Raw genomic sequence first — 12,335 nt, 5'->3', positions numbered from 1 at the left:
TCAAGCTTGGGGATTGGGGGGGAGGGGAGGTGCTGAGGTTGGGGATCGGGGGGGAGGGGGGTGTTGGGGGGGGGGGTATTAGTCTGCACTTGTATACTGTCAGTAACATCACACTGTTCTGCTGCACTTGGACTGATTAGTGTTTTTCTCTAAAAACTTGAAATGCCTCAAATGGCCTTAAATATTTAATGGCTTGTAAAATGTTGTATTTTTTGTGCATTGATGAAATGTGTTTGCCTTAAATTAATCTAATCTGTGTTTTCTTTATTTTCTTTTTGAAGCTGTTATAAAATGAAGATGGTATTAATTATTCAGTGCTAACTACTGTAGTTTTATAATATGCCCTCTTCCATTCTTAAAAAAAATAAATAAATCAATTCAATTCAGTTTATTTATATAGCGGTGCCGCCAATTCACAATAAAGTTGTCTCTGAGCACTGTACACAAACAATCATATTCATAGAATACATAGAAAAGCCAATTATGTTCTCTATCAAAGAAAAAAGTCAGTCAAAAGAATATAGATGATAATACTAAAACTTTTATAAAATCTCATGCTCTAAATGGGATTGCTTTCTATTTTTGATTTTAAGCATAAACATTATTGACCATTTTAATCCATGTAACCAAGTGTTGCAGGAAAAGAAGCCCAACATTCAGTTACATAAGATTTAAACACATCAGTTCTTTTCTATCCAGATCTATCCACACAGACTGTAACTTTTTCACTGTATGTAAATATGTTTATTTGATGGTGCATGAACTGCAAAGTTCCAAGAACTGAATTCTGTTTCACCCCTTGTTCTGTCCCAGAGAGAGTGTCCTCTACTGTTCACCAAACAAACTGTTGTTGTGCACATAGGTGGAAACATTTATTTAACCCGTCACCCCTGGGATTTCCTTTTACTGTCTGTGTTCATTGAACTCCAATGGGATCTAAATGCTCCCTTTGAGACTGCACAAATGGGCCATGCGCTGAGGTCAGAATGCTCTTTGTATTCATGTGCATGTGAGTGTGTGTGCAGATCCAGTATGGATGAACTGACCTGCTTTGTGTATGTCCAATCAGCCACGGTTCTCAAAATTGGCAGACAAAAAGAGGACTGACTACCTTTTGACAGAGCATTTTATCTCAATGAGATCATTGCATGTGCTCATTTATTACATTTGACCTGCTGTTGTGAGAGATCTGCTTAAAGTGGAAGCAGAGATGTAGAGTTTAGTTTTCTAAATACTTTACCTCTAATCCTCTTCAATAACATTCAAGCTAAGATAGATTTTTTTTTTTAGTAAACAAATATAATTCAACACCATGGTTTGTGCTAAAATATAATTAATTTTTATAATTAAATTGTTGGGCTTCTGATCTGGGACCTGAGTCTAAATTTTGTACCATAAACATGCAAATGTGAGCTGGTATGACAATAAAAAAACAAAAAAACTTGAAGTAATCAAAGCATTGTTTTGCTTTGAACCAATAATCGTCACATTTACTACCCAGTGCTATTTTTAACAACGTCTTTCTTTGCTAAAATTAAGATCTTATGCGATGATTTGGCTTTCGTCGAACTATTACTCTAGCGTTTTTCCCCTAAAGTGTAAAAGACAACCATGAAACAAGGGAGGCAGGAAAATTGGGGGTAAAGGCCAGAAGCCAAGATAAATGGAGGGAAGTGATGAAAACAACAGATCTTTGCTTCTCAATCCTTTTGTGTCCATGGTGTTAATCCATTTGAGCAAATCCAGTCCCTCCTCCCTCCTGCACCACTCCCCCACCCCCCTCCAGCCCCATCATTTGCACCAGTCGCTCCCAACACATAAACAACTGGCAGCACCCCTGAAACCAATACCCAGACAGTCAAGCAGTGCCAGGTCACAGGCAAAGTAGCTCTATAGCAAACACACAGCTCACTTCAACTCTGTCCTTTATTTTACCCCCCGCCCCCACCCGCCATACTACGGCCTCTGGGAATGAGTCAACTGTATTTGGTTGTTTTGTACGTTTATGCAAACCCAATTTTTCTCACTAAATTAGGAGGAAACACAAAAGTGCTTTTACCTTGTGCTGTATCGTTTGCCACAGTGGGTTTGTTTTGGCCACAGTGCATGTACTGGAGGCACTTGAGAGAAGCACGGTGCGTTGCTGCATGTGTTTTTGTGTCACAGTCTTGTTTACGAGCTGTAGATGATGGGAGAGAGAGGAGGAGGCATCTGGGAGGGGAATCACGGTAGTTGCCAGGGAAAGAGGAGGTTGTGTCTAATGAGGTCACACCCTGGCAACCAAATGACTCCTCCCTCTTAGCCTACCCCTGTCGTCTCCCCCCCCCCCCTGCCCACCCACTCAACTCCCCTCCTTCAGCCCCCACCCAGACAGAGAGCACTATCCATGGTGCTGAAAGCAGAACAACACATTCAGGCTCCAATTATTTATTAATCCACCAAAGAGGGAAAGAAATTGAGAAACATGATGTAAAAAAAAGCAACATTAAACAACAATCTGTCCATAGCAACTCGGGAATTGGTTTTATGAAAATCTGTTTAGAAGAATGCAGTCAAAGAAACAGCAAACAGGAAATAGAGATGGAGTGTGTGTGTGTGTGTGTGGGTGTGTGTGTGTGTGTGAGAGAGAGAGAGAGAAAGAGAGAGAGATGGTGGCTACAGTAGGCAGTGGGCGTGTTCAGTGTTTTGATCTATAGTTGGGAAGCCCAGTGTCATCTGCTTAAGCACCGGCCGGCTGAGCAGATCTTTGCAGCTAAGCAGGAGAGAGGGCACCGGCATGGAATGCTATACTTTTGGTCTACCTCACTCTCAACCTTTAGGGCAGAGTGGACCACCTCTTATTTTTCTATTCCTGTGACATTTCAACGCACTGAAAGAGAAGAGGAGGTGCTCTGGGAAAGAAGCATTTGAAAGATCTGATGAGAAGAGACTGTGTCTGCCTGTTCTGCAGCTCAAAGAAGATTTCTTTTTAATTGAATTTTAATGAGAAACGTCAGTGTGCGTCTGTGAAATGCATGCAGTTGCATTCTGCTCTTACACATCGTTCGGTTTCTTTTTTTAGCATGTGCTGACGTGTGGAGGAGTGAAGCTGACGTCTGGCTTGAATCGTGGCAACATCTGGATTGGAGGTGTCCCACCTTTGGCCCAGGAGGGCAAGCATCGGGCTGGGCATCCAATGGCCCAACTCCCTTGCAGCATCATACTTGTCCTGGGTCACAGGGACACCTTGTAGCAGGAAAATCAAACTGACCCTACAATGGATGGAGGTCCATGTGGATGTAAGAGGAATTGTGCACAGGTGCTCCAGCTTAGGACAGAGTTCATTACTGCACAGTGGACTCAGGGAGAAACAGAAGATTTGTTGGTTCATAGACCAGCCAAGACGCAACTTCATTGTAAGTATGCATCAAAACAGTCATTTGTAATGACCAATGGGACATTTATTGACAGGTTTCCTATATTTTCATGTTGTGCACAGTAATGTATAAACTCTGCAGAAGACTTCATAAAAAGTCTGCTATATTTAAAACAATCACATTTTACTTTGTATTTGTTTCATTTTTTTTAATTGGGACAAGTAAACGGTAGCCTGAGTTACTCTGAGTCCACTGCAATGCACCGAAAATGTGTGTGTGAGTGTCTTGTGTGTGTGCGTGTGCACGCATGAGCATGCTAGTGGCCACCAAACTGCTGGCCTTGAAATCTTTTTGACATTGTGTCTTTAGAATATCCATGCCAGCCCTCTCCTGTGACATGGTTGCCTAGAAACAGAAATGGTGTGCCACCATCATTTAGTTTTAAGGCAAAGTGCACCTCAGTTCCAACTGTTGCAGCCATGTCATCTGAGGCAATAAACAAATAAACAGAACAGGGATGGAGAGGTGAGATGGGGTGAAATTAAAGAGAAAAGGTAAAACAGTGGATGAGGAAAGAAATATATTTTAAAAAATACTCGTTGCTGAATTTGCAATGTTAAAAGAGATGAGAGAATCATGAATGCATTAAATGAGTTATGGAAAGACAATTGGTTGAGAAAGGCTTGGCCAGTAAAAACCAGTGTGATAAACAAGCTGATTCCAGTGCAGAGGGCTGCTGCAGGCTTACGGGGATTAGGCAGGCAGGCTTAATTCAGCTCAAACACTGTTTGAACTGTGCTTTCTCATCTCCTCACTTCTTATTGATGCACCTCATTCCTTCCCAGAGACCACGCTTTATTTCCATGTGTGCTGCTTCAGTCTTTAGACAAGCGTGTGTGTATTTACACTACTGATAAGACTTGACAATCAAGAGATAAAATTCACTATGGCACAAGATACCAGGCTTCCATGTCCTAGTTTAAATCCTGCTCCAAGGATGTTTTTGACTCCATTCAGTCCCCTCTTCATGCCTGTGAAGGAACTGTGCTGAACAATGTTTTTATGCAGCAAAGGGAGTGCAACCTACATACAGATGAACCTACTGACCTAAACCACATGCTCGGCTTATTCATAGACAGACAGTGTAGAAGGATGCTGAGGATGGCCAGACAATAACCCGCCTCTTCACTGGCCTTGCAATCTCCATCTGGCTGCCCTCCAAGACCCCCTTGCTGCCCTTGCCTCTGTACACACAAACATACATACAGTTATCACAAGCCCCTTCCCCCTCCCCTGCACTTACACTCAGTGCTCCTCTCACGTAAACAAGCATGAGTCTTAGGCTGATCTGAAAACACTGACCTACATAAAACCATGCTCTGTCTTCTCATCCTCCACTAGCCTCTTGAAATTCACATTGGGCGGTTGCACATACCATGCACTATGTTGCATGCTGTTGCAAGGGTTTTCAGGAAAATGCATTTTGCACAAGCATGCAGACTGAATCACATCATTAACTGCACCTTTCTGTGTTCACATCATGAGTCGATGCAAACAATCTTACTTTAAACTGAGGCCAATGCGGTTAAACATTTCACATCTTTGAGCTGCATCAATGCACTTTCTTAACAAACAAATTCAGTCCATATAAGTGTTTTTTAACATAAACAAAGGGCAACAGAAGAAGCATTGGTGGCTCTAAAACACAAAATGTGCTATCTTTGTAGATACTAAAACTATGCCTTGTGGTCTTTTAAACTGGTTCATTTTGTCTGTGGTTATCTGATTTGTCCCATGAGTGTTGTATTTCCACATCTGAGCCCAACACATATTATAACTGCAGAAGATGAAAGCCCCCTTTTCAAACTCATTCTCACACTCACTCAGTTACAGCCTTCAACTTCAGCCAGAAAAATGTGGAAACACCTAGAGAAAATGAGCATTTCGCCTCTAATCCACACTTAAACAGGAAGTTATGATTAATTTTAGTTTGGTGTTAAATCCAATGGTTGTATGCATACATTTGTGCACATGTGAACCCTTGCCTGTGTGTGTGTGTGTGTGTGTGCATACAGTATGTGTATGTGTGTATGCATTTGAAAACGTTTGTAGCCATCGAGAGACTTGCATCATGGCAGTTTCTTCCTGAGACTGGCATGATGCAAATCTCATGATTAACAGACCTTCTACTATCCATGAACTCTTGAACATCAGAAACAAAATCTCTCATTCAAATCAACTCGGTTTCTTTTTTTTATTTTTTTCTGGTTATTATTTTCTGATAGCTTCCATTAAGAACTAGAATTAAAAATTGAAGTCTGAAATAAGAATTATTGACCTAAGTCAGTCAATGTGTGGCATGGAGGCTGCACAGCTGCAGAAAGAAAAGCTTTGCAGAGAGTGGTGAAGGCTGCACAGAAGTCTGTTGGAGTCAGCCTCACCACCATCACAGACATCTACACCTCCAGATACAGGAAGAGGGCCACCTGCATCATGAAGGACCCCACTCACCCAGCACACACACTTTTTTCCCCTGCTCCCCTCAGGAAGGAGGTTGAGGAGCATTAAGTGTAGAACCACTAGACTAAAGAACAGCTTCTACCCTGAGGCTGTTAGACTCATGAATCTCTAACCAGGATAATCACTGTGAAAAATCACATCATGTTGGTGCTGATCTGTTTCATATTGCTGTGTTCACTTGTGCTCATCTGCTCACACAGACTCATGTTCGTGCTGCTGTTTGGCATATTGTTTTTATCATTTTTATGCTATTAGTGCTTAGTGTATTTGTAGTTGATGTTTTTCTTAGTTCGTATCTTATTACTGTTTTTCTTTTACATTTTATTGTTGGATGTAACTGGGACCCTATGTACATGATCTCGTTCCACCACATGTACCACATGTGGTGGAACGACAATAAAGAAACTCTGACTCTGACTCTTGTTTTACAAGCTGAAAGTGTTAATTTCATATTCCCATATCCTAAGAAAAGTTCTGTCTGTACGGTAAAATAACTGTGAACTTCTTGTATCTCTTCTTTAGAATGCAGTGGAAAGACTTGAAGAATGATGAGCTCCAAAGAGGAGGAAACTCTGAGTTTTTTCCAATATGTTGAGGAGAATGGGCTGAGAGCCTACAACAGCCTGATAGCTCAGAACTTGGACCACGCCAGGAATGAGAGAAATAGGACATTCCTGCAGGAAAAAAAAGACAAAAAAAGAAAACAGGAGGAAGCCATAAGGAGGTATGAAAATCCAACAAAATGAACACATTGCTAAAACATTAGCTCAAATTTGTTCACAAAAACATTCTAAAATTGAAATAAGTAACTATTTTTAATAATCTGTGATAAAATATTGCACAGAAGTGGGATTATTTTTGTAACTTCACAAATGTGACTGGGTTCACTAAGCGGTAGGAATTAGGACAAGTGGCCAGGGGGTCCCTGTGGAGGCTGCTATATTTTGGAGTTTACAAGTATGGGTTGCAGCACCTCGTGGCCTACAGAAGATAATTAAATTCCCGTTTAGACTTATTTGGGACTCGTCCTTGTGATGAGGTCATTACTGTTCTACTTTTGAAATGACAAACTTTATGAATTCAAAATGAAGGGGATAAGAAGTGACAGGAATTGTGTTAGGTTCCTGTTTGCTGTTTGATTTCAGGGCTGTGATGATCAGTCTGAATGAACAGTCCTTCATTCGTGAATCTACTTCATTGTCTTTATTTATTATTTTTGCAACAGACTAAATAAAGAATAAATAACAACTTATATTAAAATGTAGAACTTCTAAAAAACATGAACTCACTTTAAATTGTGTTTGCTTTCTCCCCCATTTTGAGTTTGATATTTAAAGACGAGGCCCAGGCAACCGTGCTGTCACTTCACAGCAAGGAGGTCTCACGTCCACTTTCAGTTTATTCAGTTTGTTCACACACACACAGATAATCATAAAACATAACGTATAACTGCAATATAACAGTGCATGAATCATGTCTCTGAAAAGCTATTTAAAGCTTATAGAGGGAGCATGTACATATAATTACATACAGTTTATAACATAATAAATAAAAACACAATAAATACATCATACATTCCTAATAAAAATTCCATTTACAATACAGATTGTTACCTCTGATCAAGCAGTTACAGGTCCTGCATGATCACAAGTATAAAAACAAAGTAATTTGGTCTTTACCCATTTTTTGAAGGTGGAGATGAATTTCAACCGTTTTAAACTCTCGTCAAGCTCGTTCCAAATCTCTAGCTTCCTGTCTGGGGCCTTAATGTGTGAACTTTGCATGTTCTTCCCATGCATGCATGGGTTTTATCTGTGAACATTGGTTTCTTAAAGACCAAAGACATGCATGTTAGGTTAATTGCTAAACCTACATTGTATCTACGTGTGAGTGAATTTGTGAATGATTGTCTATAAGTAGCCCTGGGATGGACTTGTGACCTGTCCACGGCCTCTCGCACTGTAACTGCTGGACATTGGCACCAGCTCCCCCATGACCCTACATAAGGAAAAAGTGGTTAAAGAAAATGGATGGATGAATGCCAGACAAGTGCATTAGAAATGGAACACCTCCATGAACAAATGCAATACATGTGTACTTCTTCACTACAGCTGATTGGTTGATTCATCCTTCTAAAGTATTAATTTGTCGGTTTTCAACAGAAAGATTATGAGAGATATTCAGCTCAGTGTTTTCATGATTTGATTTCTGTTAAGCTGTCAAACACAATACAAAACATATAAGCAGCTGTTGGCCATTTTATCTGTTCATCCAATATTACATGGATACAACTTTTGGGAGGGGGCTGGATGTTTGCGAGTGAGCAGATGTTCTTAACTGATTTACTCAAAGACTTTGAGTCTTGTCACATTCCTGTCAAAAGGGCATGCAATTGAAGTTAAGTGTTGTTATTATTCAGTGGTACTTTTATTATCTTTTGTGTGATCAGATAATATATTCCATTGCGTCAACACGGTATTGCATGGTTGGACAAAGCCGATTTTGAGTTTTCATCAGTGAAGCACGTAAGAGACAGTTAAAGTTCTAAATACCTTATGGAAATCCATCGTTGTCTTCGTTTCTCTTCCTAATAGAAACACTTGTTTGTCTTCTTGGCAGTCTGACACAGTACTGTGTAGTAACTGGAATGTAGGGTGATGCCTGAAGAAAATGACATAGTGTGCCTTGCAACCCATCTAATGCCTTTTATTGTTTGCCAAAGGAAAAATATTAATACATTTTCACTTTGGGAAGAAACAAAATAGCCAGATTATTTTATGAGTCATAAAAATGGGTCAATGAGATGACCCATTTCTACAGTAACTGGATGAGAGTGTACTTACACTCTCACTGAATACTTATTCAGTGTGCACGCTTGACTCAGTGAGTGAGTAAAGTAAAATATATGGAAGATTGTGGGGATGTGCATGTGTGGACTGGAACATAATAAAAGCTTATAATAGTTTGCGAGTGAGTGTAGGGAAGCGCAAATGGCCTGTCTGATTGTGTTAGGATGGAAGATCTTGTTTCAGCAAGTGTGCTTAAGAGTTTTTGGGGGGAGGGGGGGAGGAAAAACTAGTTAGGGGAAGATTGTTAGCTCAGTTACAAGAGATGTCTTCTGCCTGGTGACAGCTGGAACAGTCACCAACCAATCAAAACAACCTGATGGGTTTAAGTTAGGGAACTTCCTGTTAAGTTTCTTCACTCTGGGGTTTCTTTATTATCGCACTTCACTTGAAAGATAAAAATAATAGTTACACAAATTCCCATGCAAGAACAAGTATTGCCAATATTAGCTGCTCCTTGCACACAAGCAAACACACACACACACTAACTCCCACACACAACCACAGATACCTTGAATTTCTATATATTTACATAGGCATGCAAATTCCAAACGTCTGTTTTAGCTTTAATTACCTTTTGTGCACACAGTCGCAGACAGAGATTTTTTTTTTTCTTTTTATGCTTCATTGTTTTGATTTTCTTTCATAATAAACGTACGTATTTTATTCCAGTCACAACAGAACCAGAACTGACATACAACAAGTCAACTTTCACTGGTCTAGGTCTACTTGCAATGTGTCCCTTACCCAATCACTGGGCAAACATCCTATAAATAACTCCGTCACCAGCACTCTAGTCACACCTAGCCATCTACATGCACACAACCCATGTTATAGAGAAGCCAAAATAAATGCACACCTAATATGTATGGTACGGAGAGATCGTTAATATGTCACACTGACATCGGTGGCAACATTTAAAGGCATTTCCTTCTATTTACAGACAACAAAATTTAAAGCAAAATGCTAAAAAACAATTTTAAATTGAACAATCAAAAATAAATGTATTGTTTAGTTGTATTAATATGTTTTCCTGCCTTATCAATCTAAACGTGATTCTACGGGTTGCTTTTTTTTGTTTGTTTGTTTGTTTTACAACTAACATAATTTAAAAACAAAACCCTAATGTAGTTATTATGCTGACAAGTGTTAAGATGTGCACATGTCCTTTATTATTGTTGTGCAATGAGCTGGTCTTGTGTCTGGTTTCTATGGTACCTTGCCTGTTGCTAGGCAAAGTTAAGCCCCTGGCCAATGAACCCAACCTACAGAGCACCTTCTGTTCAGCAGCTGGCCAGGAGGGAGTCGAAGTCTGCAAAGTCACAGACTGAGCAATCACACACATATGCGTGCGCACACGCTCCTGCAAGATGCAAATGTGCTCTGTTTCATGTCATTTGTTTAAACATTTAAATCTCTCCCATCAGTCTGTATTGTGTTTGCCTGATATGATGACAAAGAAGTCAATAGCAGCGCTATAGTGTTGCAAAATTATCTTATATTATGTAGAATTTATATTTTGAAAATGCTATTTGCATAATGATACACACACACACTCACACACATGCACAGGCACACATTTACAGACTCTTAACCCATTAACCCACAATTCTTACTCATAGTTGAAGGTGTGTTCAGACCAATGTATTACACATTGATTTGAACAGGTGGGCTTCTGTATTGTGAGGTCACTAGTCCTATTAGCCCAATTCAGGGTTCAATTTAAATCAGTAATTTGCTCCGAAGGTTTGTGTTTTCAGCTGCACTAATGCGTCTGGTAATGTTAACGTAGCACCATTTTTATTTGAGCTACTTGTACAGGATGAACTATGCTGAACAGCTCAGAGAAATAGGAACCCATATTTTCCAGTGTGAAATGAAATTGTATTTTTATTCCATGTAATCTCTCTCCTGTCTTATTTTGCCGTTACAGAATAGGTGAGGAGATAGCAACAGAAGGCAAGCACTTGCGAATGGGTTCAATAACCATGCCAGACCCCCAGGAATGCATGCCCTTGCCTCACCTGCATGCCATTGCCTGCAGGCAGGGCTTTTCTGTGCGCTCCCAGTCCCTCCATTCGGTCGGTGGTGGGAACAGTGGAGGAGGAGGAGACGAGGAAGTGGGAAGTCCAACCTCCAGGAAACAGCCACCACCTAAACCCAGGAGGGACCCGGCCACCAAGCTGAGCATGTCGTCTGAGGCGGTGGACCACAGTGTTTCATCCATCTGCCATGGAGAGAGATGTGATGGTGAGTGGTGGTGGCACCTAACACCAAACTGCTGCAGCTATATTTAGGCGATGCTTGCGGTGCTCTCTTCAGCACTTTTTCCACACAATGACAAGCCATTCAACTATTCACAGAAAAGTGACAATATGCACTATAGGAGAAAATTCAGATCGTAAACAAAGTTACACCTATAATGGCTTTGAAATTATATCATGTATTCATTATTATTATTATCATTTTTGTATTTTTGTATTTACTAAACAATAATATAAAATGTATAATAATGTTGTAAGTCACATAGATATGATATATTTCAAATATAAGATATGACATAATTAAAATAACTTGCCAAAGTAGCCTAATAATGAGAGTCCATATTCTATGACACGTATATGTACAAACAAACTGAAGTGATGTTCGAATCCCCAGAATCTGTGCATTTAAAAAGCTTGGAAATAAGACATAAGGTTGACTGGTAATTGTGTTTTGGTTTTGTTCTGTTTAAGGAAAAAAAAAGTTTATATTTTGTATATTATCTTAACTCTTAGATGCCTGAAATAGATGTATAAGCAACCCCATCATGCTAGTAGTCCACATCTTTGTCTTATCTAAAAGCATCAACAATTGCCTTTTTGCAATATTTCATATTTAGTAAAATCTACAAAATATACTTATTAGAATATTAGTCACTGCCTTTTGTTAAAAAAAAAAAAAAAGATTGTATGAGCATTTTAATCAATGCAATGAAAACAAACTTGCATGAGTAAATAGAATAAGATGTCTGAATAAGAATATGTGCTGAAGAGCTGATGTTCCAGAAAAGCCAAGACAAATGTTCTCAGAGTTAATCTAAAAGAGTTAAAAATATCTTAATATCTATATTCAGTTTGATATTTGCATACTTAAATTTAAACTTGTATATTGTGTGTGTGGCCTTGGAGGCAGGGGTAAGAAAAAAAGTAGGTTGTATGAAGCTTTAATTTATTTTAGGTTTATTTTTTTTAGCTGTGCTGCCAATGTGATGTTTAAGGAGTCACCCAGCCTGGTTCAGATTGGTGGGGATGTCTGTGTGCACAGATCTTCCTGGGCACCACGGCAACCATCCCACAGAAACAAGACCCCCTGTAGCCCAGCCAATCACAGCAGCGCTCAGCATCTCGGGCCAATGGGACTCCAGAAACACTGAAGTCTGAGCTTTCACAGCCAATCAGGGATCGAGTGTGGGGGTGTCCCTGGAAGAAGGGAGGCTTGCGTGTGCTGTAGCTAGTGCACTGATGGGAAAGGGAGGAGCTTTTCAGGACAGGATTCATTCAGGAGGAGCGATTGACCTAGATTCGTTTTACCCAGGAGGAGAAGGAGGGGGAGGGTGTTGCGGGTAAACACA

At 39.9% G+C, this 12,335-nt stretch overlaps 1 protein-coding gene across 1 annotated transcript; it reads left to right on the top strand.

The window, feature by feature from the left end:
• Nucleotides 1-3,005: 3,005 nt before the first annotated feature.
• Nucleotides 3,006-10,972, top strand: LOC119414571 (neuronal tyrosine-phosphorylated phosphoinositide-3-kinase adapter 2; the record flags this gene model as incomplete). The annotated part of the gene is given in 3 exon segments (XM_037681669.1): nucleotides 3,006-3,395; nucleotides 6,399-6,600; nucleotides 10,656-10,972. Coding segments are annotated over 2 exon segments (496 nt in total), but the record flags the coding sequence as incomplete, so codon positions are not given.
• Nucleotides 10,973-12,335: the final 1,363 nt, after the last annotated feature.

The sequence above is a fragment of the Nematolebias whitei genome, chromosome 9 (assembly GCF_014905685.2).
Source record: "Nematolebias whitei isolate Nwh7 chromosome 9, NemWhi1, whole genome shotgun sequence".
Taxonomy (NCBI): domain Eukaryota; kingdom Metazoa; phylum Chordata; class Actinopteri; order Cyprinodontiformes; family Rivulidae; genus Nematolebias; species Nematolebias whitei.
The sequence above is the reverse complement of the archived record's forward strand: the minus strand, read 5'-3'. Positions and strand labels throughout refer to the sequence as shown.